Source organism: Cornus florida, unplaced genomic scaffold, assembly GCF_030987335.1.
Source record: "Cornus florida cultivar Cherokee Brave unplaced genomic scaffold, ASM3098733v1 CherokeeBrave_3.0.0_Hap2_Chr11, whole genome shotgun sequence".
NCBI lineage: Eukaryota > Viridiplantae > Streptophyta > Magnoliopsida > Cornales > Cornaceae > Cornus > Cornus florida.
The window spans coordinates 65,847,612-65,871,932 of NW_026775581.1; the positions used below are offsets into that span (position 1 = coordinate 65,847,612).

The 24,321-nt window shown below is 32.2% G+C and overlaps 2 protein-coding genes across 2 annotated transcripts; one reads left to right on the forward strand and one right to left on the reverse strand.

Moving 5' to 3' along the window:
- Positions 1-4,128: 4,128 nt before the first annotated feature.
- LOC132284891 (protein DEHYDRATION-INDUCED 19 homolog 6-like) lies at positions 4,129-9,817 on the reverse strand. The gene is made up of 5 exons (XM_059787030.1): positions 9,604-9,817; positions 8,753-8,868; positions 8,375-8,452; positions 8,045-8,289; positions 4,129-4,377 (listed from the first exon to the last, which is right to left on the reverse strand). The coding sequence occupies exons 1-5, from the start codon at positions 9,680-9,682 to the stop codon at positions 4,275-4,277; spliced, it is 621 nt and encodes a 206-aa protein (XP_059643013.1). The 5' UTR covers positions 9,683-9,817; the 3' UTR covers positions 4,129-4,274.
- A 12,178-nt stretch (positions 9,818-21,995) lies between these two features.
- Positions 21,996-24,321, forward strand: LOC132284844 (pentatricopeptide repeat-containing protein At3g48250, chloroplastic-like). Its single transcript, XM_059786980.1, has one exon. It carries the CDS (start codon positions 22,140-22,142, stop codon positions 24,048-24,050), a length of 1,911 nt encoding a protein of 636 aa, XP_059642963.1. The 5' UTR covers positions 21,996-22,139; the 3' UTR covers positions 24,051-24,321.

Here is a 24,321-nt window from a genome sequence, read left to right on the forward strand (position 1 = left end):
GTAAAGGTCATTTATAATGTTGCATATTATATATAGAATTCACAAGAAAGGACCCTCTTGGCAGTCATGCACACATAATTTTGGGACAGGTGATGCAACTCATAGGATATAAAACAAGCAGGCAAATGCTTCAATTTATTGTAAAGGGTCGAACCATGTTCTTCAATCCACCAGATGAGAATGGTGAACAAATGCCGGCAATTTTCTATTCAACTTAATACTGAAAGAAAAGGAGTCATAAAAGAGTCAAATATGGCTTTACAACAATCAACAGATTAATAAAGAAACTAAATTCATGTAAAATATTATTTTGTATGCTTAATGAACTGAAACTAACTACCAGTACCATTATACTTCACATAATCACCAATTTATGTTATTACAATCACATTTCACATAATCAGCCATTTCATTGGTGTACTGGATAACTGGCAGTAAAGACTAAGAGAAGCCTCGTGTAATTTTCATGAAAAATTTAGAATTAGCATTGCATTCTCTCTGGAAATGTCTTAACTACAACGTTTCCATACAGACCCCAAAGTTGTGGCATGTTCATGAATAAAGAGGGCAAAAAAATTTCACTGATATGAATAACCACAAGGGTTGTAACTTAGTGATACTTTTTCACTTTCAAGGTGAGGGTTCAAGTCTACATAAATTTTTAGGCAAAAAAAGAAAAAAACCACTCAATGACAAATGTTCCCAAAATTCAATTTCTACACCCAAAAAGGCAAGGCTTATCATTTATGCTTACTATTCAAGGCTCTACACCACCAACCTTCCCGGACCTCACAATAACGAAGTTTCGTGCACTGAACTAGCTCTTTAAGAAGCCCATGACCACCCAATACACACCCAATGTGTAATTTGATCGTGTATGCATCCTTGACATTTGTCCCTAATATATAATACTAGTATGTTCTAATTATGCTTCTAAAATCTAATTTTCTTTATCCACAAGACTCCCACTCTTGCTTCTTTATCATTATCCAACTAAGAACATGAACCTCAAATGATAGGCATTACTTGAACTTCATAAAACTATCATTCAAGACCATTATAGTTGATATATGATACCCATTTTCCAATGCCTATTCCCTTTATGTTTGGAAATTACATATTCTCATCTAGTTTGCCAGGTCACAAACAAAACAATTGTCCCCAAATTATACAAAGCACTCTATATTCCATCAATATTTACATTTGTGCTTGGATTATGCAATCAATCTCTAACATGCTTTTTCGCATTTCCTATTAAATATATTATTGGCATTTAATCTCACATATTATCAGCACAGAAACTCTCCACATTCTAAAAACATTCAACCAACACCATCTCCACAACTCTGTCATCCAAATTTTGATTACCCACAAACAATTTTTTGTTTATAAGATTGCACTACACGCAGACTTAGGTTCTTTTTATTCTATTTTTTAAGAATATTTTTATATGTTACTAAGAACATCTTCTATGAAATACATCAAAAATAAAAATTCGTAGAGAATAAAAAAATTCTTGGCTAGTTTTGAGATCATAGGCTTCAAGTCCATCTCCCAATTTTGAATATATTTCTGTCTAAAAAAATTAAAGAGTCCAAAGCCTATGATCTCAAAACCATTTTGGTAAAGTCAAGTAGCGTGACTTTATCTTTGTCACTACCCTTGCATGAAATATAATGTTGAGAAATGCATGACCACTCAAAAATAATAATAAAAATATATATATATATAGGAAATGCAAATCTAAATGGAATCCTTATGATCTGTTGATTGACTTTTGGTCATATATATATATATATATATGGTTCTTTTATCTATATCCTCTGCCTTTTTCTATTTATGTTTTTTGAAATGTTGATTTTTTTAAAAAAAAAATTTTACCAAATGTGCTATTTACCAAACTATTTATATACATTTACTTTACTTTATTTCCGGTATGAACATACATTCTCAATTTGACATAACTCTTTATATATACTTTTATTTTCTGAATATATTCTCAATTGATATATTGGAGGATATTAGAATAGACGAATCAGAATTCCCTAATTTTCATTTGAAAAAGTTATGATCATTTAAAATTTAGGTTATTTAGGTTACAAATTAGATAGACGAATAGTATAAATAATTGAATAATATATATATATAGAGAGAGAGGTAAGTTTGTACAAAGTGTTATACATTATTCAGTGCTCGATTTTAAACTGAGTATGAATTATTGAATAATATATATATGGGTAAGTTTGTACAAAGTGTTATGTATTACTGAATTGTGTGACTTTGAATTGAAAGAGAACCTATTAAATTACAATAGTTTTAATCCCTAAAAAAGGTTGACAGGATCAGCTGTTGACAGAGTTCAAAGGCTATGCTCTCAAAATGACGGATTTGTTTTTGTTCCACCCACTGCAATTCTAAAGCTTGGTTTTCTTCAGGATTGTACCACAGTCCGAAGAATTCTTTCATAATGGACCCTATCCCTTATGCTGTCGTCCTCGTCCTCCGCCGCGCCCACCAGATTGAAGGAATTGCCGGCTCAGTCGCCGGAATCATTGCCCTAGAATCACCGGATTGTTGTGGCAAATAACCTCCATTAACGGGAATTAATAACCGTTAATTATGGTTATTTGTTTTGGCTTTTTATGTTAGGGTAGGCAGTACATGGGCCTGGCCTTAATGTTTCCTTGTTTTTGGTCCTAATTGGGGCCTGTTCTCCCCAAAGGGGCTGTTTGGCCAATTGGCCCACATCTGTAAACATTTCTTTTATTTATAATACTTGCTTAAAATTCCAAAAAAAAAGTGGTAGCGTGACTTTATCTTTGTCACTACCCTTACATGAAATATAATTATATATATACATATATATATAGGAAATGCAAATCTAAATGGAATCCTTATGATCTGTGAATGACTTTTGGTCATATATATATATATATATATATATATATGGTTCTAATATCTATATCCTCTACCTTTTTCTATTTATGTGTTTTGAAATGGTATTTTTTTAAAAAAATTTTTTTTTACCTATTCTATATTTACCGAACTACTTATATATATTTAGTTTACTTTATTTCCAGTATGAAGATACATTCTCAATTTGACATAACTCTTTATATATACTTTTATTTTCTGAATATATTCTCAATTGATATATATTGGAGGATATTAAATTTAAATTAGAAGAGGACGAACTTGAAACAATTAATAGAGGAAAAACATGTACATTGGTACAGCGAGTTGTGCTCCATTTGGTAGAAATTACGAAAATTTGATGGAATGGAGAGAAGATGAGATGAATGAGTTTGATTAAATGGTTGAGATAATACCTTATTTGGTATGTTAAAAAAATAATAATAAATAAATAAATAAATTATTAATAAAGAAAGTTTATAATTTAAATCTTTTATAATAGCTTGCCTTTTTCTAAAAATAAATTGTGAAAGAGGAATGATGAATTATCTCTCTCTTTTGTCTTCTCTCCTTACCTCCTCTGTACCAAACTAAAGATTTTTGTTTCTTACTTCCTATCTTCGCTCCTCCCCGCATTAAATCCTAGAGCAATCTTCCCGATCTAGTACCAGATTGCCGGAAACTCATTGCCGTGGTATGGCCGGTAACTCGTTACCTCTCCCATCACTCTTTCTTTCTTGCACTCTTACAATTATTGTCTCAAATATCTCTATTTGAACTTGAAAGGATTATTTGGAATTAGAAAAGGATTATCTGGAATTAGACTTATTTACAGTGGCTCCTAGTTAGATCACCAATGAATGATGTGTTGCCCGTTATTGATTGCTGATTTAAATAATTTAAGACTTTCCATTCTGTTATGTCCTAAAATAATACTGAAAGGTGATTTAAGTCAAATATGGAGATACTCCAAGTGGATCAAATAGGGCTTTCTATTATCACTTTTACCATATAAACCCATCCCACGAGTTGCAATGGTCATAACTATGGTTTCCTACCTTTAAAGAATTTTTCGACACTACTTCACTAAAACACAACTGTAACTCACGGTGTGATTGGAATCTGAGGATATGGTTTATATCCTTGGAAAGCTGACTTCAAGGCTGTCAATTTGGACTTAAGAACGACCCAAGATGATGAACTTTGACCCCAAGCTTGAGCTCTAAACTGAGCTTCAATATATATATATATATATATAGATAAGTTTGTACATATATATATGTAAGTTTGTACAAAGTGTTATCTATTACTGAATTGTGTGAAACAAACTTTCAAGGAGATTTTAAATTACACAGCAAGTCCTAGAAAATGGTTGACAGGATCAACTGTTGACAGAATGCTGCTCTTTGCCTCCTCTCTTCATTATCCTCTGCTTGAATATCGTCCGAGATACAAGGTTTAGCACTGCACATACACAAAGCATCAGCTGCAGGCACATAACTAGGACCATGAAGCATGTAGTGCTGTCATGACCCATTGATCATTGTTTTCTCAATTACATTGTTAAACATTTAGCTTCACCAGTAAAAAGAACTGAAGCTTTTGCAAGATTTGCTTACAATATGTTCATAATTCATAAATAATATAATGTTGCATATTATATGTGGTAGTATCCATGTCGAATTCACAAGAAAATAATTATAAATGGACCCTCGGGCACTCATGCAGGCATAATTAGGGGAAATGTGATGCAACTTATGGTATATAAAACAAGCAGGCTAATGCTTCAATTTATTGTAAAGGGTTGAACCATGTTCTTCAATCCACCAGATGAGAATGGTGAACAAACCGCAATTTTCCATTCAAGTTGTACCGAAAGAGAGAAGAAATCTACAAGATGATTCTGCAATCTGCAAAACCGTTTTTTAGACATTTAGTTCCACTCCCTGAGAAGGGATGGTATGAGAAGATGTGGTGGATTGGGACAAAAGCAAGCAGATGACAGTTACCAGAATCGAACTGGCTGGGACATTGTTTCAGTCTAAAAGCCAGTTTACTGGTACACTGGTTCAACTACCGGATTCACCAATCAATTGGTTTATCTAACTGAGAACGAAAAAAAAAATAAAAAGAAAACAATGATATAACTAAGAAATTTACTTGAAATATATATATATTTACACATATGTATCTAGTGATGTGGTTCAACTACCGGATTCACCAATCAATTGGTTTATCTAACTGAGAACGAAAAATAAAAATAAAAAGAAAACAATGATATAACTAAGAAATTTACTTGAAATATATATATATTTACACATATGTATCTAGTGATGTGGAAAATTAATTTACACCAATCAACATATAAATGAAGAACCTAAAATTCATGTAAAATGTTATTTCACATGCTTAATGAACCGAAAGCCTAAAAAGCAATGTTCAATAGCAGGTGAGAATGGTGAACAAATTGCATTCAAGTTGTAGTGAAAAAGAGTAGAAATTTACAAGGTGATTTTGCAAGCTCCAAAACCAGTTTTAGTCATTTAGATGTCCATTCGTTGAGAAGGGAGGATGTGAGATATTTGGTGATTGGAAAAAAAGCAAACAGATGTATCAGTCTAAAAGCCAGTTTACTGGTACATTGATTCAACTACCGGATTCACCAATCAATCGGTTATATAATTGAGAACTAAAATGAAAAATTACTATATGATAAAACTAAGAAAATTACTGGATATATGTATCTAGTCATAGATAATAAATGGTGAACATTGTCATGCACTTCTGAAGTTATACTGGTGTATGTATATCTATAAATTTATGTGTGTATTAAAGGAGTCTTAAAAGAGACAAATATGACTAAATTCCCGTTAAACCTGATTTCAAGTCTAGTTTACAACAATATTAATAAAGAACCTAAATTCATGTAAAATGGTATTTTGTATGCCTAATGAACTGAAAGACTAAGAAGACATGTTCAGTTTGCATGGATACATTTAAAAGCAGGGTACGTAATAAATCTCTTTTTAAACCCACCCAGTTCTTATTGAACTGCTACTCAATTCAAGTGGTTCATCATGAATTAAGTCGGTAAACCATTCTTTCTTATGTTCTGGAGTCTAGTTCCCAGTTCCAACTGGCTGCTTGGGGTTCGATTCTGATAACATTAAAGCAAATAACAAATAGAGTTCATAGGAGAAATTAGAGTCATTACCAATTTCCAGATGAAGGAACAATCATCAAAGCATTGAATGGTAGCATAAGCGATAAATTTTAGGATTTTTTTTCCTCAAATAAATGAGGAAATAAATAACTCAATGCAATTGGCTGAAGTAATTGAGGCTGAAAAATGGAAAATCAAGTTTTGGAAATCAAGGTAAATTTGGATTCATGGTCTTAAGGATATAGATTTTGGACATCAAGGTAAACTTAGATTCATGGTCTTAGGGCTATTTTTAGACAAGTGCATTGACTAGTGTGATGTGGACTGTAAAACATATGATATAAAGAAAGAAAAAGGGGTAATCATACAAGTTACTCACAAGTCACACCTCACTTCTTGAACCAAAGCCTAGGTTCACAGCAACTAACTACTAGTACCATCAAGGCTCTTTCATGATATTCATAGAGCTAGAACCTAACTGGTACCATTATAAATCACATAATCAGCAACTGATGTATATAATAATAAAAATTAGAATTAGCAATCATTCTCTCTGGACATGTCTTAAACTGAAAAGTTTTCTTATAGACCCTAACGTTTTGGCATGTTGATGAATGGGAGAGCAAAGAATTTTCACTGATATCAAAAGCCACTCAATAACCACCAAGGGATGTAACCCGTTGTTACTTCCTCACCTTCGTAAACAGAAGGTCGAAGGTCAAGTCCCCAAAGGGGCTTGTAGGTGTGAGTTTCCTGCCAGGATAAAAATAAAAAATAAACAATTCAAATTCAATTTTTACACCACTTTCAAAGCATATATTCTGGAATTTCAAGGTTGCCACTTTCGTGTCATAGAACCAGTTTCACATCCAAAAGGACTAGTCACTTATGGGAACCAGTTCCACACCCAAAAAGGCTTGTCATTAATGCAGTTCGCTGCATGCATTTAAGTATTTAACTATTTAAAGCTCTGTACATCCAACCCTCCCCAGACCCCGCAATGGCGGGAATATCGTGCATTGGGCTAGCTCTTTAAGAAGCCCATGACCTCCAAATACACACCCAATGTGTGACTTTGATCATGTGTATGCATCCTTGACATTTGTCTCGAATATATACATTCTAATTATGCTTCTAAAATCATTTTTTACTTTATCCATAGGCCTCCCACTCTTGCTTCTTATCATTATCTGACTGAGAACAAGAACCTCAAATGAAAGTCATTACTTGAACTTCAAAAAACTATCATTCAAGGCTTTTATAGTTAATGTAATACCCATATTTCAAATTCATATGCCCCATATGTTTGGGAACTACATATTTTCATCTAGTTCTCCAGGTCACAAAAAATCCAATTGTCCTAAGATTCTATAAAGCACTCTATCCTATCCATCAATATTTACATTTTGTACTTGGATTATGCAATCAATCCCAAACATGCTTTTTTACCTTTTTTAAAATAAATTATTGGCTCTTAATCTCACATATTATCAGTACAAAAACTCCACATTCTAAAAACATTCAACAAACACCATCTCCACTACTCTCTCATCAAAATTTTGGTTACACACAAACAACTTTTTGGAAAGGTTGAGTGTTTGAGCCCCGGTGGGGGCAAAATATGAGTGTATGTGTTTACTTTACCCTTCAAATATATATATAATTACAAGGAGCATATCATTCTGCTCTAAAATACATTTGGGATGGAACATCTAGATTTTACTGCCTGGCAACTGTATTACTTTTACCAGTCTTATAACCATTAAGTAAGGTTCATGGTCATCTTTTGAAAATCCTATTAAAAGGAAAAACTGCATTTTATATGTGGATAAACAAGTCTAAATTTCAGCACATTGTATACCTTTTCCTTTCCATGGTTATTTGCTTCACAAATTCAATATTTTGATAACTTGCATGCATATGGAAGCCATATTGTAATAAACTAAATCAACTCAAAGAAGAAGATACCTTTTCACATCAAAAGCAGTTGCGGTGCCACAGCTACAACATTCATCGTTTTGGTTCTCGTCTTTAGGGTCCGAAGGAGGTGTGTTGAAGATAAATGGTGAGAGGAGTGGATCAGGTGCAGATTCATGCACGTTGCCCCTAACATTCATTGAATTCGAACCATTAAACAGGCTTACCTCTTGCAGGTCCTTGCCAAGCATAACCGAACCATTAGTCCAGAAACCGGATTTTGGAGACTTTCTCCTCTGCAAAAAATGCAGTAATGGTTAATAAATTTGTCCTGCATATTTTCTACCTTTTATACGAAGAACCAATACTAGAAAACACTACCTTCACTGAATTTGCATGCTGCACTGTAAAATGCCCAATTACATCTTTCCCTAGGTTGGCTGCACATAGAGGGCAAACCTGAAACAGAAGTCTCGAGTGGTAATTATAATCATCAAATCACAAGATGGCATCAGAAGAACATTTTTCACTCATCAATGTCCCAATCACATATTTGCAAGATTTTTAGGCTTAACGCATCAAATTCGACTTTCAATAGTTTATTAAGGTATGCTGCTCAAAAGCAACTAGAGAGACATATGATCCAAAATAAAGAAGACTTCATTGTTGGACAATTAGTTATCAACTTAGTATTTATTTTTTTCAACAAAAAAGAAAGAACTCAAGTAAAAATAAACCATATTCAAATATATTCAGTACCGCGTTTTTGAAGTCGAAGTAGTGCTCTTCCTGCAGATGACTACAAAGCACTGGAAATTCGACATCTACATAGCAGAAGGGGCATGGAAAGCAAGCTCCTGCATCGTCATCTCCTTCTATATCATCAATATTCAAATGATTATATGTTCGATATTAAGTAAAAAAAAAGTGGCATGAATAAAATTCAAGAATCTAACTGATTCACAGAGGAAATATATATATATATGTAACTGGTACAATTCCTAATACCGGCAAAAAAAAATTGAACAATGGTCTTGGGAGAAAATAAAATCATAGTTTAATAACATCTTACAAAATGACTGGTGGGGAATAGAAATGATAAATTAAATTTCCCAATTCAGTAAATATTAAACTAATTGCAAGGGAATGCTATTAAGATAAATGTTGAATTAAATTTCCCAATTGAATATTAAACCAACTCCTCTGTTAATCCTACTGATAGTTCAATCAATAGAAAGTTCTTGAAGCAAAAACAAAATAACATCAGATTACAGAAGTCAGTGTAATGTCCAAGTCAATAGCTATAGTCCCATTTAATTTTAATTTAATTCAGTACTAATAAAATGAAAATAAAAAATGTATATATTCAAAGAAAATGAAAATGTGGGTGTCCACAAACAGGAACTTCATCTGAAATCTACCATATACAGCACTCACACACTTATCTCACCAACTAATTGACAACAATTAAAATATGTCCCAAAAACTCACCATTTAACTATTGATTGCCCCAAAATTTTCAGACCCAGTTCGTGAAATCTCCCAGAAATTATATATTTAGGAAAAAAAAAATTCTAAAAATAAAAAGATGTGATGAAGATTTTTTGTACCAGAGTTGTTGAGATGGGCCGCTTGGACGGCAGAGAAGTGCTTGGCTGAGTGAACTCTCAAAGCCCAGGAGTTGTCCATTTGTTTGGTCGTCAGTTTTCCGGCGAGAAGGTGTCAGTTTTTTCGCGGGAAAATGAAGAGTGGGTTCACGGGACAGCCAACGGAACAATAGGTTGAGAATTTATTGCTCAAGCTATATAATCTACGTATATAACGTATAGAGAGATACATATATATATAGAGAGGTTTTTTGGCCTTTTTTCTTTTACTTTTTTCAAGTCACGGTACCACGAGGTCAAATTCTAAGAAGCATTGATAACATTTTAATTATTTTAAAAGGCAAATATATTAGCACTTCAAAAATACTAGTCTTTACTTGTTCTCTCCAATATTTAAAGTCAAGGTTATATATAGAAATATTAAATCCGTATAATTGAAATTAAAAAAAATTAGTTAAAAATTTAGACTACTTTTTTCAATTAATTGGATTATTGGGTTCTCTCAAACACAACATAAATGAAGTAGATTAGTTCTTTTTAAATTTATTTATTATTTTATAGATAAAATACACTAATATCCTCTGTTGAATGTTTGAATATAAGAATTTTTTCTATACTTTCAAAAATAACATTAAATTCCCCTATCAATGTTGGTGAACCAAAGGCATGAAATGAAAATTATACCTACTTTTAATTTTTTTTTTTTAATACAAAATGTTGTCTTTTCAAACTTTCTAAGGGTAAAATTAGATTTTAAATAAATTTCAAACATTATATTAGCATATAATTAAGGAATTTTATGACTAGGAGGTCAGTGTTGCTCTGACCAGAACTATATGGAATGTCATTGTTATTTTTGAAACTAGAAGAAAGGTCATTATTATTTGGACACGCCTACTCACTGGTGAGTAGGTCATTCTTACCGTGATATAGTCAAATTACAAATGTACAAATATTGAATAAATACAAACTATGGAAAATGATAAATAAGGACAATATATTTTCTTGGAATAAATTCAATCACCTAACGGATTTCCTTATTTATCACTTTTCAAATTTTATATTTACGCACTATTTGTATATTTGTGATTGGACCACATCAGCGGTCACTGTGAATGATACACTCACAGTAGGCAAGTCTTGTTATTTAAGCATTCAACCAAAAAAAAAAATGTGAATCTAATTTACCCTTTTATATATATATATATATATATATATATGACAAATAACATTCTACTCATTTTATTTTTAGAGGTAGATTAAATATTGTTGAATTTACAACCCGTGTGACTTAAAGATTAAGTAAAACGTGTGATCAAACAAGTCGTATAAAAACAAAGCAAGTGACTGTTTTGTACATTAAAATATGGAAGGAACCTAAAAGATTCATTAACAATTAAGTAATTTGTATTCCTAAAATGGACAAACCAACAAAGAGACATAACCATGAGCAAACACGTTGGAAAAAATGTTGCTTGTGTGTGGAGGATGGTGACCAAGTGACTAGGCAATGCATGAAGGTTGGTTTTGGATGGTGCATTACACATAGAAAAGGAGGAAACAACACAACATAGAGAGATTATGGTGGGACATCTACCTTGGAAAATAATATTGGAAAATGAATGGAAAGTGGAAAGGACAGATTGAACCTATGAGAGGAAATGGAAAAAAAGTAACCCATCAATTTTCAAGTGGCTTTATTGATTATCTGAGTTCTTTTCTTCACATAGGCTTTAACTGGAGGAGTCTTGTCTCTCGCAGGAGTTCATTTGTGGGGACAACTTTAGAAAAAAGTAATAAATATAAAAACTTTGGATAAACTATTCTTTTTAAAAGAAGATGTTGTGCGATCGAGTTTCGATAGAGGCAAAATATAATGAGTGTGCGTGTGTTTGCTTGAACATTCAATTATCGAAAAAAAAAAAAAAAGAAGGTATTTTTGAAATTGTAAAATTTTAAAATAAAAAAATAGGTGTATAGAAAATTAAAGTAACAAAATAATAATAATAATAATAATGAGTATGCCTGCCTGGGTTAGCTCCATTCTCAGGTATTATTGCTCTTGAGCTTTATGTGAGCCAGAAACAGTTTCTTTTAGTTAGTGCTTTAGGTTTTCATTTGTGCTTCTGGGCCTTAATTGGAATGGAAAATACTAGGCCCAAATTAATTGGGCCAACTGTCATTTTTGTCCTAGAGTTTTCATTCTGGCTATGCAATCCAATAATCACCCGGATATGGATATATATCATTTAAGTAATGAGATGGAGCTGACTTAAGGCACACAATTCTTTTCAATAGGTGTTATTTTTATGCTTTGTACGCGCTCTCGTTCAAATTTTTATTACGTATGACTTAATTCTATCGTTTTCACGCTGCCACTCTCGAATTCGCTATTACTTTTGCTCTCGCTCCTACTTTATGTGACTTAGAGTATGACAAATCTGACTAATTTTATTAATTAGTCGGAGTTATCCCACTCTCGAACTTCAAATCATTATCCTTTTAATATAAGTAGGATGATCCACAAGTATATTGACTAAAATAAAAGGTGTTAATTTTGTATATTCTTTTGATTTTTTATTTTTGATTATTATTTTTTTCTTTTTCTGTTTATATCGTGTAAAGTTTTAGTGTGGTATTTTGAATCACCAGGACAGGCGGAAGAAACCTATTTAAGATGTAGGAAATGTTTTAAAATTAAAAGGAAAAGAAATAAGAATACATATTTATGTGTTTCATCCAAAATTTTGATTATGTTTACGGAGTCACGGAATTTAACTATGATGAAGGGCAAAATGAAATTATAGTTTAGAATGAATAAACGCCGCTCCAATAATACTCTGTGAAATAGCGGTTAGTTCTGGTGGTGAAACTCTGGGACTTATTGCTTCATAAACTATTAAGTCTCACCAGTGGCAAAGGCAGCATGTGCCCGGGGGTAGCTGCCCTCCCTGCCCATGCTGCCCAACTATAATTTTTTTTTTTTTTTTTTTTTTTTTTTTTATACATAAATTTGTAAAAATTGATAAAATGTCCCTCCTGAAATTATTAAAATGGTCCCTTTGTCCCTGAATCTACTAAATTTTATTTTATTTTGTGCGTATAATTTGTAAATATTTATAAAACACTCTCATAAAATTTATAAATTATCCCCATAAAATTATCTATTTCTAAAAATGTCTTTAATTATTTATTTCTTTTCCTTCTTATTCTTCAAATTTCTTTTTGTCATCTTCAAAAACTTTTGCATTCTCTTTCTACAATTAAAACATATTTTTTCCTTCAAAATTCTCTTCTTTTTTTTTTTTCTTTTTATTTCATTTTCTTCTTAAAAAATTCATTTTTCTTCTTAAAATTTCTTTTTTCTTGCACTCGTGCATAATTTATGTGCAATAACTCTTTTTTTTTTTTTTTTTTTTTTTTTCATTTTTTAGTCACTTATTCTAATGTACTGTTGTTACACTATATTTTCGTCCTACTTGAAAAATAATTATTTTGTCGGTGTTAACATGTCTCTCGAACTAAATTTTTGGCTCCGCCCTTGAGTCTCACAACTGCAAGCATAGTCTGAGTTCTATTCGATTTGTGTAGAGGGATTGCTTTTGCACCAGTCTCATGAATTAATCTATGCGAAGTCCCAGACACCTAGATTATTGCCCAAACTTGAATCGATAAAGCCGGGCTTTAGTGCAGACTGAAAATTAATGTGTACCTTTTTTAACAAAAAAATACTTGCAGACTGATGCTACTCAAACCAAGAAACTTCTCAGCTTTAAACGTCTGAATTGTTCTTTCTCCGTTTCCATTCCTTAGGAGAATTTGAACGTTTTTTCGTCCTAAATTCTCTTAGTCATGGCTTTTTAGACCGTCTCAATTAATATATTTATCTCATTTTCCCGGTTAATTCTTGACTCTGAATGAGATTATTTTAATTAAGCCTACTTGGTTTTATTTTTGGTAATTTTTTTATTTATTAATTTTGGTTTTATTAATTTTGGTAATTTAAGCCTACTTGGTTGACTCCATGGTCCCGTACTCTGTTTCTTGTGTAGTATCCTTCTTATATCAGGCACATATTGGTCTTTACTTTTACTTTTACTTCACCTTTACGTTTCATCTCATAGGCTTTACTTCTAATCTAGTTAGTCTCACTAGCTTTTACTATTTTCTCCTGATTTTTATCAGTTCCTAGTACTCTCTAGTTGAGGGCCATCAAAGATCACCGCTTTAAAATTTGATAATTTTTTTTAGATGTGAAAGTAAGACGGGTACATTTAGGTTTGGTTTGTTTTGATGCAAAATATATTTTTTTTAAAATAAAATAATGTTTGGTAAAGATCTAGGTTAAATCAAAAAGTGATGTTTAAGTTATTTTTGTTAAACTTTAATATTTTTTTCTCTGTAAATATTTTACGAGAATCAAACACTAAAAAAAATATATATATTTTTAAAAAATATTTTACGTCCAAATAAACGGAAACTTAATATTTTTGAATTTTTGTAACAATGGAAGGCTAGCTGATGCACTGAGTTAGCATTAAAAATATTTTACATCTAAATAAACGGAGGCTTAATATTTTTCAATTTTTGTAACAATGGAAGGCTAGCTGATGCACTGAGTTAGCATTTTTACTCTATAATAATGCTAATGTGTTTCCCTGAGTTAATTAACTCTTACTATATGATTAATTATCACATATTCCTCAATATTTCTAGTTTTTCGATTGTATATAAATATATGATCTACATAAAGTTTGACAGTATTACAAGAATAAGAGAGGGGCAAAAAAGGAACTGACTTAGACAGAAAAGACTGGCACGAAATCATCGGGAATATGATAGAGTGGAATAGGGAAAAATGATTTGTTTTTTCTAGCAACAATTGAGATTAATTTAAGGCTTTATTGACTATAAGTGATATGAATTTTTGCCCATCTTAAGTATTAGAAACTAGCCAAGTTGTGTCCATGTTATATAGAGTAGAAATGAGAGAAAAAATAAATTTAAATTTAAGTCACACAGAGTGAAAATAAAAGTAAGAGCGCGAAAAATATGAGAGTAAGAGTAAACTCAAAGTGTGAGAACACCCATTTGTGCACCTTTTTAAACTAGTTTATTATTATTATTTTTTTCCTTTCCGTTGTAAAAAATTTCTGCATTTTTCTTAAAATGTTACCTAACTATTTAATTAAGTTATAATTCAATATTTCTTAAATATATAACCCTATTAGTATGCGACAAGCAATCATATATTCTAAAAAAGTAAAAAAGTTAAGCTATTAGATTGGTTTGTTATATTGTAATTTTCTCTCATGGTTGATGCAATGATAAATTAATTAAAGAGTGATGATAGATATATATACATATATTCACTCGATGAATTAATGTGGAGTACACGTTATGTCAATTTTTTTCTTTTTATTTTTTCATTGAATCTTTAGGCCTATATATGTATATATAAAGTCCCGTAACACATCATTTCCTAAGGTTTCATTTGCTTGGATGTAAAATTTTTTTATTTTTTTATTTTTCTGTGTTTGGTTGTCATAAAATATTTTCGAAGAAAAAAATATTAAAATTTAACAAAAATAATTTACCCATCAATTTTCGATAAGTTATTTTACATGCCCAATCCGATGAACTGGAGATCCAAATCCCTTCCTGTGGTGAAAATCAATAGTGTGATAATTATGTAAGGAGAGAGAGGAAAAAATAAATAAATATAATAATGATAAGTTTATTATTTTTTAAAAAGTTTATAATAAAGATGAGTTATTGTGCCTTGTTTTGAGGCACACGACCTCCTCAATGGAGGGGATATAAGTCCATGTACTAGACCTCAACATCAACCTAGACTTGCCAAATACTAAAAATAAAAACTAAAAAATTATTTGATCTAAAAAAGAAAAATATTTTTCCCAAAAAAAAAAAAAAAAAAAAAAAAGTTGAAATAAACAAGCCTAAATTTAAAACAAAAATGGAGGGAGAAGTGGAAAACTGCAAAAGAGTTTGGTAATAAGTATTTTTCTAATCAACTTTCATGATTTTGTTAGGTGGGGCAATGAGCATTCCTTGATGGATGTGCCTAAACAACCACTTTAGTTAATAGTTATGATTAACCTATAAACACAGAATAAAGAGAAAGCTTTATTATGTTATTACCCCCACATATCAATAATTTGGTTAAAAACAATTGATCATCTAGTCAACTCAACCTTTATTATGATTAAAGAAATGAAAAAAAAAAAAGTAAAATATTTGTCAAGAATCCAATCATATTAAAATGTCAGCTGCCCACTGATCTTGTGTTCCTATGGATCAATTCTAACCCATTTGAGTATCAACTTTAGGTGTAAAGGTCGGTAGCTGAACAGTGAATCAAGGTTTTAACCATGCATAGAGTCAACTCTAACCATCATATATAGTGGCAACAATTAATCATGGCAAAAAAATTACAAAAAATAATAAAGATAAAAATAATGTGAGTGACTTTTTTTTGTCAAGACTTATAAACTTTAAAGTGGATCCCATCTACGATTAAGTTGATCTTAATCATAAATTCGGATCTGTCATTTGTCGGAATCTCTCCAACTGTAATAATATAGAGTTTTTCAACGCAATTATATATATTTTTAATATATATATATACACGTTTACTTATTCCAATTAAATTTAATATGTTGAAAAAACGTATAATAAGGGAGATTATAGCGGAGGATCAGAGCGCCCTAATCATCTATGAGTATTGCGGTGATTCCTAATCTTTGCACTTTTTACATTGGTTTTGCAAATTAAGATGTTACCTAAAAGTGGGAAAAGGAACAAATTAATACTCATCTCTCTCATTGTCACCAAAAATACAGCAGCATTTTTAACTTGGACAAAAGTAGATCCACCGCCTCTTTAATTCCTTTAAACAACTTATTAAAAGTACAAACATTTGAACAATCTATTTCTCAGGTAATGATTGATGTCTTAACATTATCCAAATAATAATAATAATAATAATGAGAGAACAAGAGGTTATTAGATCTTTATAGGTTGATTTATTATATTGCATATATGTTTGATCACAAATGTTATAAAATATGGATCATAAGTCAGTATATTTTTCCTATTTTAGGGTTTAAATTTATTAATTGCACATGTGCTTTTCTTACAGTGAAAATCAAAAGTTAAAATAAAACTACGTCCTCTCTCGTTCGTATAATATAACACCACCCAAAAAAAAAAAAAAAAAAAGAAGTATGTGTTGTTATTGATGACTTTGATAGCTCATATGATATATCAAGAATTAAATTAATAGTTGTGATTAGATATTGATCCGCAGTTTGATTAATTAATTTCTCTTCAAAAGGAAAATAAAAAATAAAAAATCTCATCAAAAGCAATGCTGTGTTGCATATATGGGTGATATACATACAAATTAAACAGATTATATATAGAAATATAAAATCAGTACATATAAGAAATGAATATATAAATATTGTAGACTTCATTGTTCTTGATTCAAGTACAACCATTCATAGGTATATACTAAACAAGTTTTACACGCACACACAGAGTGCAATATACTGATCATTACATTTGAATACAACTTAATTGCAATTAAGCACTTGCACGCAAGAATTACATTCACTCTTCATCTCAACTTGTACTTTATTCTGCAAACTCTAACAAGATCAATATGCGAGCTAATGATCACACAACCCACAACACACAAAAAATAATACTCCAAAGAGAAATCAATCAGCAAAGATCACAGAACATTACCTAACATATATATGAGGTTAATTATTGGTGGCAAACTATATAATATATATATATATATATATATATATATATATATATATATATATAAACTAAATATACATACATATATATGAAAGAACATGAAAATTAAATTAATCTAGCGATTGATCGGACCAGTAACGCTTGATTCCCCATGGATGCATGATCTCCATACTTCTTGATCATGCTAATTTTCACGAAAAGACCTCTTAAATCATCCAATAGGAATACCATAAAAACCACCCGTTTCGTGAAAATGAAAGATGAGATCAATCAGCCTAAACTGCACATGTTGGAAAATTAACATCGAAATAGAGATGAATATTGGTACAAAATCAGCAGCCATGGCCTTTGTGGTAGAAAAAAGAGAGAAACAACGACTTGAAGCTTGCAGGTTATGTGGAAGTGGAGAGGACACACAAAACACACACTACAAACACACATATATATAGAGAAAGAGAGAGAGTAGAAAGAAAGCTATGTCTAGATATGCATAGTTAGTAGAATTGTGGAGCAAGCATATATATATATATATATAACCTAATATTCGTATATTCCCGCATGCAAGGTTTCTCTTTAATGAACAGTGGAGGTGGCACGTTTCCACAGGAAAATGGAAGGGGAGGGAAAGGGATGGACAGTGTTTGGAGTGCGATTTTATGGAAGGCAAAGCATGGTGTGCCCTAAAGCTGGGGCTCTTTATTAAAGGCATAAACACCCCTTCAAAAGGGTCTCTTTCTTTATTTGTGTGTGTGATGTTTGAATTTTTGGCTCTTCACTGTTGCTTTTTGTTTTTTTGGGTCGGTTGTTAAGAAAGGGGTTTACATTTTTTTTTGTTATTGCTTTTACTTAAACTTTTTTGTGGCCTTAGGGGTTACATTGTTTGAAGGTCTCGTGGCTTTATGATATTTGACTTCCTTGATATATGAGCCAATCTAATTAGAAATTTGCACTACAACCAGCTGTCTTTGTGCTCTGGTATACTTTGGAGGAGGTGGAGTAACTATATGCACATGGATATATGTCAGTTGTACTATGTATACAGTGTATATCATATCAAATTTATTGTGTATATATAGTTTATATGCACTTAGGGCCGTCTGACCTGCTATGTATTTTACGCTTTATGTTTTTGGTTAATACAAAAACAATAATTTTGTTTTAAAAAATTTGAAATTTTATTTTAGTTCCTCCATTACAATATCAAAATACACAATATTACTAATTTGGCGATGGGTCTATGGTTGCGGCGGTGGGTCTGTGGTTGCAACGATGGATGTGGTAGAGTGTGGCGATGGGTGCAGTAGAGTGTGGTTGCAACAGAGTATGGCGGTGGTGGGCGTGAGGGTCAGGGTCAGGGTCAGGGTTAGGGTTAGAATTATTTTTGTCAATTAAGAAGTTCAGGGTAAATATGACTTTTGAAACTTTAGGAGTATCAATATAAATTAGTATGTTGACTGTCCGCTGAGTAACGTTGATCTAAATCTTAGGAAGCCTGAGTGTAAGTTTCCTGTAATTTATTAAAATTTGTGGGTCAAACAAAGGAGTTTGCTTTGAATCATTGTGAAACTCAATCAACGGTTGAGGACCATCTGGTCCACCTTCTATCTCTTTTTTTAACGGTCAGTTTTCTGGTCTCGTACTGGAGACCACTTACGCCCACGGTCCACGCAATATTATTGGGACCCATAATTCCCGTCTTATTTGAGACTGGACTGACACGTTGTAATGGAAAAGTGGACCTAAATCGCATGCACTTTGTTTGAAAAGGATAGTGGGCCCAAGCTTCGCGTGGAAGGAGTCCAGACTCAGGCCCAAATGCATTTCCAACTCGGCCCCTCATACTTTTTGTACAGCTGAAGGCAAAATGGTTAATTGGTGATTCATTTGTCCCACTTCTACGCATTTTTTAAGGACCATTTTAAGGCCCCCCCCCCAAAAACCCAAAAAAAAAGCTTTTCAGCTTAATAAATGAAATTACAGAAGTATCTTTGTATGTGAAAAAATGTTATTTAACTTAAAATATAAAAATAAAAATTTAATTAAAATGGAAAAATGATCATCATATAAAACATAAAACATAAAACTCTCTCTATTATTTTTCTAATGCCATAGATAATAGGGAGGTATTTACACGTTTCTGCAATAATTTAAGTGATATTTATACAAATTTATTAACATATGGGATATTTTTTTTTTATAAAAAATTAGAAGTTAAAGTAGGTTTTCAATGCTCGATCCTAAAAAAAACTATTTGATGTTTATCTCATCTACTTCTGAAATGAATAATGAGGACTCAATTTTCACCGTATAGATAAATGGGTACATGAGTTTCTTTTCAATGAAAAAAAAAAATGAGTTTATTTCAGTTTTCAATTTGCATGTAAAATTATATATATAATTTTCTAGAAAGTATAAATGTATATTATGTAATGAAGATTGAATTTTAAGAGTAGTTATATTTGAGACACACATGAATAATTTAAGTGATTTTTATACAAATTTATTAAATATGGGATATTTTTTTATAAAAAAATTAAAGTTCAAAAAATTATTAGATGTTTCAAATGGTTAGTGAGGATTAAATTTTTCACCGTAGAGAAAATGGATACACAAGTTTCTTTCCAATGAAAAAAGAAGAAGAGAAATCATAATTTTCGATTTACATATAAAATTATATATATATATATATATATATATATTAGTATTGTACAAACTACAAAGTATAAATGTATATTATTTAATGAAGATTGAATTTTAGGACTCATTGGATTTGATCAAATCAGATTATTGACAACACACGAATATCCATTTTATCAGCTTAAGGAAACGACACGATGGACTTGGATAATAGAAGATATCTCAATTCAGAATTGGACCATCAATCAGCTCTTGTACCAGTGCAAAATTATTTGCAGCAAGTGCTTTTTATGGTCCAATTTGTAGTTATTGAATTGCCAAAGTCTTGTGAAAGTGAAATTTTAATGGAAGACGAAAGATTTATTTATTTGTTTTTCAACCTATGGCGGTCATAACTATAACAATCCTAAGGTAGGAATTTCGAGTAAGTCCTGATCTGCACGAAAGGTGTAACGATTTGAACACTGTCTCGGAAGGAGGCTCGGTGAAATAGGCATGTCTGTGAAAATACGGATTGCTTGCACCTGGATAGAAAGACCCAACGAAGCTGCTCCTGGGATTGGCTTTGGGCCTTTTCTGCACAGTTTAAGGGGGGTTTCATTCATCAAGGAGATACCACTCTAAAAAAGACAGAATTTTAACCTTGTGTTGTAGGCCAAGATGGTGGTTTTGGGCCTCTTAGAGCACCCACGATCTACAATCGGGCACATACAATCCCTATCCCACATTTACAAAATTTCCAACTTTCGACCTCCAATTTGTGGGGTGAAAAGGAAAGAAATTTATTCCCAACTCCTATTAGGTAAAATTTTAAGAACATGTAGTCTACCACTATATAGAGCCCATTTGGGATTGTTTTTTGTCTTTGGTAACCATTAACATTTTAGGTCACTATTGTTTTTTTTAATGAAGTTAGAATTTATAGCTTTTAAAATTGTGTAGAGTTTGTATATTTAAGGTAATTATTTTTTCTTAGATAATTTTGTCCCTTTTTTTAATTTTTTTATAAAGACAATTCTATCCATTCTTGTCTAAAGTTGATATTATTAAATATGATAACATTATATTAAAAAATGTTATTGGAAAATACATGTGTTTTAAAAAATATTGTTACTAAACAAATTAAAAAATAATTTAATTATAAAAAATACTTATTATAATGTGTCACCAAACATCTAACATATTTTTCATTAAGCAATTTTTTGACAACTCTAGCAACAAAAGTGCTTTTTGTATTCTAATACCAATGCCAAACGGACTCTTAATATTTAACAGATAACATTATTTTACATGTAGCATGTTTGGGCAATAGAAAAAGATAGCATTAATTATGAAGGAAAAGAAAAAGAATGAGAGTGATAGGTTATTATTTGAATTCTTATTTGGTTTGAGTGTGCCACGAAGGACTAGGGGGCGGAGCCCCTAATTAAAATATTTAACATATTTTTGTCTCGCAATTTTTGACTTAGTTTTTAATTTATGTTATAATCCGATATATATAAGTTTGCTAGCATTTGTACTGTTTACGTTGAACATAGAGAATTCAAATGGAGAGGGTGAGATAGAAAAGGTGTATTAGGAGTCCGAAAGTTAGGTCAGACAACTTCAATTAATTTATGTGATTAGTTGAATTTGTCCGACTATTAAAATTTCTTATATTCAAACACTATTCAAATTCAGATATACAAAAAAAATGTGTTTTAAAAGGAAAAAGAAAAAAGAAAGAACGTATTTCAAATTCTTTCCGAAATTAAAGCAATTGTATAAAAATGGAAACGTACCGTACGAGTGTTGATACGGGCATGACCCAATGAGTTAAAAAAGCCCAAACGGAGAAGAAAAAAATAAACAAACAGGCCGAAGAAAAGCCTGGTGACAAGGCCCAAGCCCAAAAACCAAAATATTCGATCCAAGCTTCTCAAACCAAGCCCTAACCATCTGTAAAAGACGAGCAAGAGAGTCCACAACATTTGGGTTACTGAATCCGACCCTAATTGTATCAATATGGGTCATTTTTCTTCTGCCTAAGCCCTAAAAAAAAAAAAACCCTTCAATGCTTTCATTTTGTAAACGAAATTGAAACTTCAGTGAGTGTTGAGAATCTCAAAATGGCGGCAATGAATCGAGCAAAAAGAATACTGAGCTCTCTCCAGCTGGCCAACTCGCTTCACTCGACTCGGATGCTTCGAACCCACTCGCTTTACTTTCAGGTGACTCACTTCTCTCACCTCTCTCCATTTCTCTCTCCTTCTCTCTCTAAACAACCTCACGCTTTCAATTTTCTGTACTTCCATCAAAAGCTGTTCTTCTCATCAAATCCAAACTCTATTGTTGATCTCGTATTGGCCAATGATTGGTCCAAAAAATTGGAGGTTGAGTTATCAAACACCACCACAACATTGACCCATGAAACTGTTATATACATTTTGAAGAGACTCGATAAAGACCCAGAAAAGGCTTCGAATTTCTTCAATTGGGTCTGTGACAAAAATGGGTTTAAACCCAGTTCTTCTGTATTTAGCTTAATGCTTAGAATTTTTACTAGCAAAGAGTCAATCAAGCAGTTTTGGATCACAATTAAGAAAATGAAAGATACAGGGCTTTATATTGATGAAGAAACGTACAAGACAATTCTTGTGTTTTTTCGGAGTTCAAAGATGGCAAGCGATGCCAAAGCTTTGACTCAATTCTACAATAAAATGGTTGATGAAAGTGCTATTGATAGTGTAGTGAAAAATGTGGTTGAAGTTGTTATTGGGAATGATTGGGGCCATGAGGTTGTTAAAGAGTTGGAGAAGATGAAAATTTCGGTGTCCTATAATTTTGTATTGAGGGTATTGAAGGAGCTTCGAGGATATCCATCAAAAGCTTTAAGTTTTTTCAATTGGGTCGGTTCGCTTTCAGGTTTTGAACACGAGAGTGTTACTTATAATGCAGTTGTTAGAGTTCTAGGTCGGGATGATTCAATTGGGGAGTTTTGGAGTATGGTGAAGGAAATGAAGAGTGTAGGACATGAGATGGATCTTGATACTTACATAAAGATTTCGAGGCACTTTCAGAAATTTAAGATGTTTAAGGATGCAGTGGAACTATATGAGCTTATGATGGATGGGCCATTTAAGCCCTCAGTTCAGGATTGCAGTGTGCTTTTGCAGACCATATCAAGAAGTAATAGTCCAGACTTAGATTTGGTGTTTAGAGTTGTGAAGAAATTTGAGGCAGCCGGGAATTTCCTCTCTAAGGCTGTTTATGATGGGATTCACAGGTCTCTGACGAGCGTGGGTAAATTTGATGAAGCGGAGAAGATTATGGAGACGATGAGAAATGCAGGGTATGAACCTGATAACATAACGTACAGCCAAGTGGTATATGGACTTTGTAAAGCAAAGAGGCTAGAAGAAGCATGCCAGGTGCTGGAGCAGATGGAAGCAAGCGGATGTATTCCTGATCTCAAGACTTGGACCATTTTGATACAAGGGCATTGTGCAGCTGAAGAAGTTGATAAGGCAATAATTTGTTTTGCAAAGATGATGGAGAAAAATTGTGATGCTGATGCTGATCTCTTGGACATCTTAATAAATGGATTTCTTAGCCGGAACAGGATAGATGGTGCATACAAATTACTGGTTGAGATGGTGAATAAAGCTCGTTTAAGACCTTGGCAAGCTACGTACAAAAGTCTTATCCATAAGCTTTTAGGAGAAAGGAAACTTGAAGAAGCAATGAAACTTCTTCATCTAATGAAGAAACACAACTACCCACCTTTCCCAGAACCCTTTGTTCAATATATTTCAAAGTCCGGGACAGTGGAGGATGCGGGGGACTTCTTGAAGGCACTGAGTGCGAAGGAATATCCATCCATTGAAGCTTACCTTCATGTTTTTCGATCTTTCTTTCAGGAAGGCAGACATTCTGAGGCCAAAGACCTGCTTTATAAATGCCCTCATCATATTCGTAAGCATAAGGCCATTTACGGTCTTTTTGGTTCTGCAGAGAGCAGAAGTGCTGGTGCTGTTTGATTTGAAGGCAATTAATTCATATTCAGATCTTTGTTGTAGAAATGAACTTAGTTCTTGGTAGTTCTTCACACTGCAGATTACCATCCAGATATTTCGTTTTTTTATGTTTGGGTGTTTGAAGCATCATTAAGTTATCGCGAAGTGAGGGTGGTAGTACGATATCTGGGAAGTTCACAAGGTTTGAGTGGTTGTTTTGATATTGTAGATGCAAAGTAGAAGACTTTTGCTTTTGTTTCTAATGAATAAATATTTATACATTTTAGTGCATCCA

Coding starts and splice junctions, on each gene's coding strand:
- LOC132284891 (XM_059787030.1), bottom strand. CDS start 9,682: ATGGACAACTCCTGGGCTTTGAGAGTTCACTCAGCCAAGCACTTCTCT. Junction 8,869..9,603: donor GGCCCATCTCAACAACTCTG/GTACAAAAAATC, acceptor TTGATGATATAG/AAGGAGATGACGATGCAGGA. Junction 8,453..8,752: donor ACTTCGACTTCAAAAACGCG/GTACTGAATATA, acceptor CTTCTGTTTCAG/GTTTGCCCTCTATGTGCAGC.
- LOC132284844 (XM_059786980.1), top strand. CDS start 22,140: ATGGCGGCAATGAATCGAGCAAAAAGAATACTGAGCTCTCTCCAGCTG.